The following is a 6,000-nucleotide window of genomic DNA, read 5'->3' as shown; positions in this document are numbered from 1 at the left end:
GAATAAAGGTATCCAAGTCATAACAACTAATTTTTAAGATTGAAAATACCAATCTGACCAGAAAAAACAGGAGAAGTAGAGAGAAGTCAGCAACTGCCAGGTTTAGGATGTAGACTGTGAAAGGGTTCCGCTTCATCTGGAAGCCCAGGAACCACAAGACTATCCCGTTCCCCACCATTCCAAAGACACAGATCCCCATACAGACAACTGAAAAGACCGTAATGCCATCAAATGAAAATTCACATTCATAATCAAAATATCCCTCATTATTCTCATATCCAGAATTCGTGTCATTCGCAAAGAGGTCTGTTGTGTTTGTCTCATCCATGGTGAATAACACCGCTCTGGGGGGCTGCCTTCTGCCTCTCCCACCACCTCCTAGGAGACACAAGGAATCAGAAGGAAATGGTGGCCATCGGCGTTCCCCGCACTCACCATCTCTCCCCACAGCCCCACGCCAGCCCCAGGCTGCTCCACGAAGGACCCGTCCCCTGTCGTGCCCAGCACAGGCTCCCACCCCTCCAGCCCTGACCCTGCCATGGAGGCATCTCCCATCTCCCGTCCCCGGTCTCCTACCTCCTGGTGCTCCTGGGAACAGTGCTGCTACAGGAGCTCCAGCAAAGGGGCCTCCAGCCTTGGCAGCACAAAGGCTGCGGCGATGGTTGCGTGGCCACCCCGCTCTGCTCCGGCATGTTCCTCGTGCCTGGGGAGCAGAGCTTTGCCCAGAGATCACCTCCCGTGCTCAGGAGACACCCCTCACAATCTCGCCACATCGGTGACAGCTTCCCCTCACATGTCCCATGGACGGCGATCTTGTCAGTAGGAGCTGGGCACGTCACCCCCTGCCTCTCCTCCCAACAGCTTTTCACCAGGAGGTGCTGATCTCTTATGATCCCATAAGAAAGCGTCTCCGATTCCATAAAGCATCCTTTGAAAAACCCTTTTCCTAGATCTAGAAGTCTGAAGAAGGAGGGACTGTCAACAACGGGGATGAATGAGCAGGAACTCCTCGGAAGTCACTGGCAGACTCATGGCCTCAACACTCCTCCTTCTTCCCATCCTCCCTGAGGTTCAGAACCAAGCCTGGTCATGCCCATCCCTCCCTCTTGCCCCCAAGCCTGGTCCTGCACCCACTCCCTGCACCCAAGGTGCCAAGAGAGTGCCCTCAGCAGCAGCCAATGAGGCAGAGCATGGCCTTGTGTCAACTTGCCATGAGAAATCACCGTTCCTCAGATACAGAACATCATGAGGGCATTGCCCACTGCCTCTAATCACATCCTTGATGTACATATGTCTCCTCAGAGATTACATTTTGTGGGGTAGATAGTGCTGCAAATGTGCTTTTATCTACAAGTGTTTCAGCTCCTGAGGCATGAAGAACACGCCAGAGCAGAGCGGGGTGGCCACAGAACCATCATCTTTCCTTGCCTTGCCTTGCTTTCATTTCCCTTGCCTTACCTTGCCTTGCCTTGCCTTGAATTGCCTTGCTTTCCCTTTCCTTCCTTCTGCTTCCCTTGCCTTGCATTGCCTTGCCTAGCCTTCCCTTCCCTTCCCTTGCCTTCCCTTTGTCTTTCCCTTCCCTTTCTCTTTCCTTTCCCTTTGCCTTTCCCTTCCCTTTGCCTTCCCTTGCCTTGATTTCATTTCCCTTCCCTTCCCTTCCCTTCCCTTCCCTTCCCTTCCCTTCCCTTCCCTTCCCTTCCCTTCCCTTCCCTTCCCTTCCCTTCCCTTCCCTTCCCTTCCCTTCCCTTCCCTTCCCTTCCCTTCCCTTCCCTTCCATGTCTTCCGTTTGCCTTCCCTTTGTCTTTCCATTTCCTCTTATTTTCTTCCCTTTCCTTCCCTGCCCTTCACTTCATCTTTGCTGTTCCCTTTCCCATTCCCTTTCCCTTTCCCTTTCTCCCTGGCTTTCCTTGCTTTTCCTTTTACCTTTCCTTGCCTTTCCTTTTGCCTTGCCTTTTGCCTTGCCTTGACTTTACTTGCCTTTTAACTATTCTTTCCTTCTTCCACCCTTTCTCTAAGCCTCTCGCTCTTTCTTCTTTCACTCTTTCTTTCCTGCTTCATCACTCTCTCACTCTCCAAATTGAAGTGTTTCTCTTTCCCTTCTCCTCTACACCACAAATCCCTCCAAGCACCCATACAGGGGTTCTCCTTGACTTCCTCGTCACTGCAGCCCCTCTTCCAGAACCTCGCCTTGCTGGGACAAGAGATGTGACCAGAACTCCCCCACGGCCTCTCTCTCAGACCTTCCCCAAGCAATGAGCTCCCCCAAAGCACCACAACACTCAGCTGCTCAGCCAAAGGAGACACAGTTTATTCACTGGGGCCACGGCCATGAGGCTCATTGCAACGGGGAGCACAGCTCAGGCCTCCCCCTCCCCAGCAGTGCCTGGGACACTGCTCTCCATCCGGATGCCCTCGGGCACGGGGCTCTCCTCCTTGCTCCTCACTCCTCGCTTTCTCTTCAAACACTCGGCTCAGGGCGACTTTGATGGAGCCTCGGAAGCGGTGCTGCTGACAGCTCCCCACCAGGAAGTAAATGACTGGATTCACGCTGCTGTTCAGCAGAGTCGGCACAAGAGTCACTTTCAGAAGATCTACATCATTCGAAAATGAAAGATGAAGGAAAGCAAGTACAATGAAGGGCATCCCAAAGACAAAGAAGAAGATGACATTGAGCACAACAGCAACATAGAGTTTCCCCAGGTGCCGTCTCTGTGAGCCACATCGGAGCCTGATGACCATGGACACGTTGGAAATCAACATCATTAATGGCAATATCACCGAATACACAATGAACACACCCGCAAAGGCCGTGTAATATCTTTGACCAAATAGAAAGCAAAGATAACATGACAAAATGAAAGCCCCAACGCTGGCCCAGAGCACCCCACTCACGATGCCTGATAAGTGCTTTGGGCGGTGGCAGCGATACCAGATTGGGAAGACAACGGAGACACAGCGGTCCGTGCTGATGGCTGTCAGGAGACTCAGGCCGCTAATGACAAAGAAGTGGCACAGAAATTCAAATGCATCTTGAAACTTGAAGTAAAAATCCAAAAAAGATTTCAACTTATAACAAATTTTTGTTATGTTGAAAATTCCCAATATGAGCAGAAAATACAGGAGAAGCAGAGAGAAGCCAGCAACTGCCATATTTAGGATGTAGACTGTAATAGGGTTCCGCTTCATCTGGAAGCCCAGGAACCACAAGACTATCCCATTCCCCACCATTCCAAAGACACAGATCCCGATACAGACAACTAAAACCACCATAATTCCATCAAATGAAAATTCACATTCGTAATCAAAATATCCCTCATTGTTCTCATATCCAGAATTCGTGTCATTCGCAAAGAGGTCTGTTGTGTTGGTCTCCTCCATGGTGAATAACACTGCTCTGGGGGGCTGCCTTCTGCCTCTCTCACCACCTCCTAGGAGACACAAGGAATCAGAAGGAAATGGTGGCCATCGGCGTTCCCCGCACTCACCATCTCTCCCCACAGCCCCACGCCAGCCCCAGGCTGCTCCACGAAGGACCCGTCCCCTGTCGTGCCCAGCACAGGCTCCCACCCCTCCAGCCCTGACCCTGCCATGAAGGCATCTCCCATCTCCCGTCCCCGGTCTCCTACCTCCTGGTGCTCCTGGGAACAGTGCTGCTGCAGGAGCTCCAGCACAGGGGCCTCCAGCCTCGGCAGCGCAAAGGCTGCGGTGATGGTTGCGTGGCCACCCCGCTCTGCTCCGGCATGTTCCTCGTGCCTGGGGAGCAGAGCTTTGCCCAGAGATCACCTCCCGTGCTCAGCAGACACCCCTCACAATCTCGCCGCATCGGTGACAGCTTCCCCTCACATGTCCCATGGACGGCGATCTTGTCAGTAGGAGCTGGGCACGTCACCCCCTGCCTCTCCTCCCAACAGCTTTTCACCAGGAGGTGCTGATCTCTTATGATCCCATAAGAAAGCATCTCCGATTCCATAAAGCATCCTTTGAAAACCCTTTTCCTAGATCTAGAACTCTGAAGAAGGAGGGACTGTCAACAACGGGGATGAATGAGCAGGAACTCCTCGGAAGTCACTGGCAGACTCATGGCCTCAACACTCCTCCTTCTTCCCATCCTCCCTGAGGTTCAGAACCAAGCCTGGTCATGCCCATCCCTCCCTCTTGCCCCCAAGCCTGGTCCTGCACCCACTCCCTGCACCCAAGGTGCCAAGAGAGTGCCCTCAGCAGCAGCCAATGAGGCAGAGCATGGCCTTGTGTCAACTTGCCATGAGAAATCACCGTTCCTCAGATACAGAACATCATGAGGGCTTTGCCCACTGCCTCTAATCACATCCTTGATGTACATATGTCTCCTCAGAGATTACATTTTGTGGGGTAGATAGTGCTGCAAATGTGCTTTTATCTACAAGTGTTTCAGCTCCTGAGGCACGAAGAACACGCCAGAGCAGAGCGGGGTGGCCACAGAACCATCATCTTTCCTTGCCTTGCCTTGCTTTCATTTCCCTTGCCTTAACTTGCCTTGCCTTGCCTTGAATTACCTTGCTTTCCCTTCCCTTCCTTCTGCTTCCCTTGCCTTGCTTTCCCTTCCCTTCCCTTTGCTTGTCTTGCCTTGCCTTCCCTTCGCTTCCCTTGCCTTGCCTTTCCTTGCCGTGCCTTGCTTTCCCTTCTCCTCCTTCCCTTCCCTTCCTTTCCCTTCTCCTTCCTTCCCTTCCCTTCCCTTCCCTTCCCTTCTCTTCCCTTCCCTTCCCTTCCCTTCCCTTCCCTTCCCTTCCCTTCCCTTCCCTTCCCTTCCCTTCCCTTCCCTTCCCTTCCCTTCCCTTCCCTTCGCCTTTCCATTTCCTATTATTTTCTTCCCTTTCCTTCCCTGTCCGTCGCTTCATCTTTGCTGTTCCCTTTCCCGTTCTCTTGCCTTTTCCCTTTCTCCCTGGCTTTCTTGCCTTTCCTTTTGCCTTGCCTTTTGCCTTGTCTTGCCTTTACTTGCCTTTTTCCTTTTCCTTCCCTCTTCCACCCTTTCTCTAACCCTCTCGCTCTTTCTTCTTTCACTCTTTCTTTCCCTCTTCATCACTCTCTCACTCTCCAGATTGCAGTGTTTCTCTTTCCCTTCTCCTCTACACCACAAATCCCCCCAAGCACCCATACAGGGGTTCTCCTTGACTTCCTCGTCACTGCAGCCTCTCTTCCAGAGCCTCGCCATGCTGGGTCAAGAGAGGTGGCCAGAGCTCCCCCAGAGCCTCTCTCTCAAGCCTTCCACAGGCAAAGAGCTCCCCCAAAGCACCACAACATTCGGCTGCTCAGCCAAAGGAGTCACAGTTTATTCACTGGGGCCATGGCCATGAGGCTCATTGCAACGGGGAGCACAGCTCAGGCCTCCCCCTCCTCTGCAGTGCCTGGGACACTGCTCTCCATCCGGATGCCCTCGGGCACGGGGCTCTCCTCCTTGCTCCTCACTCCTCGCTTTCTCTTCAAACACTCGGCGCAGGGCGACTTTGATGGAGCCTCGGAAGCGACGCTGCCGACAGCTCCCCACCAGGAAGTAAATGACTGGATTCACGCTGCTGTTCAGCAGAGCCAGCGCAAGAGTCACTTTCTGAAGAACTACATCATTCGAGAATGAAAGCTGAAGGAAAGCATTTACAATGAAAGGCATCCCAAAGGCAAAGAAGAAGATGACATTGAGCACAACAGCAACATAGAGTTTCCCTAGGTGCCGTCTCTGTGAGCCGCATCGGAGCCTGATGACCATGGACACGTTGGAAATCAACATCATTAATGACAAAATCATAGAATACACAATGAGCACACCCGCAAATTGCAGGTAATATCTTTCACCAAATAGAAAGCAAAGATAATATGACAAAATGAAAGCCCCGACGCTGGCCCAGAGCACCCCACTCACTATTCCTGAAAAGTTCTTTCGGCGGTGGCAGCGATACCCGATTGGGAAGATGACAGAGACACAGCGCTCCATACTGATGGCTGACAGGAGACCCAGGCTGCTAAGGACAA

At 52.4% G+C, this 6,000-nt stretch overlaps 1 protein-coding gene across 1 annotated transcript; it reads right to left on the bottom strand.

The window, feature by feature from the left end:
* Positions 1–2,307: 2,307 nt before the first annotated feature.
* On the bottom strand, positions 2,308–3,378 carry LOC115607749 (proto-oncogene Mas-like). The gene has a single exon (XM_030485389.1). It carries the CDS (start codon positions 3,376–3,378, stop codon positions 2,308–2,310), a length of 1,071 nt encoding a protein of 356 aa, XP_030341249.1.
* Between the last annotated feature and the right edge of the window lie 2,622 nt (positions 3,379–6,000).

Source organism: Strigops habroptila, chromosome 4 (assembly GCF_004027225.2).
Source record: "Strigops habroptila isolate Jane chromosome 4, bStrHab1.2.pri, whole genome shotgun sequence".
In the NCBI taxonomy this organism is placed as follows: domain Eukaryota; kingdom Metazoa; phylum Chordata; class Aves; order Psittaciformes; family Psittacidae; genus Strigops; species Strigops habroptila.
The sequence above is the reverse complement of the archived record's forward strand: the minus strand, read 5'-3'. Positions and strand labels throughout refer to the sequence as shown.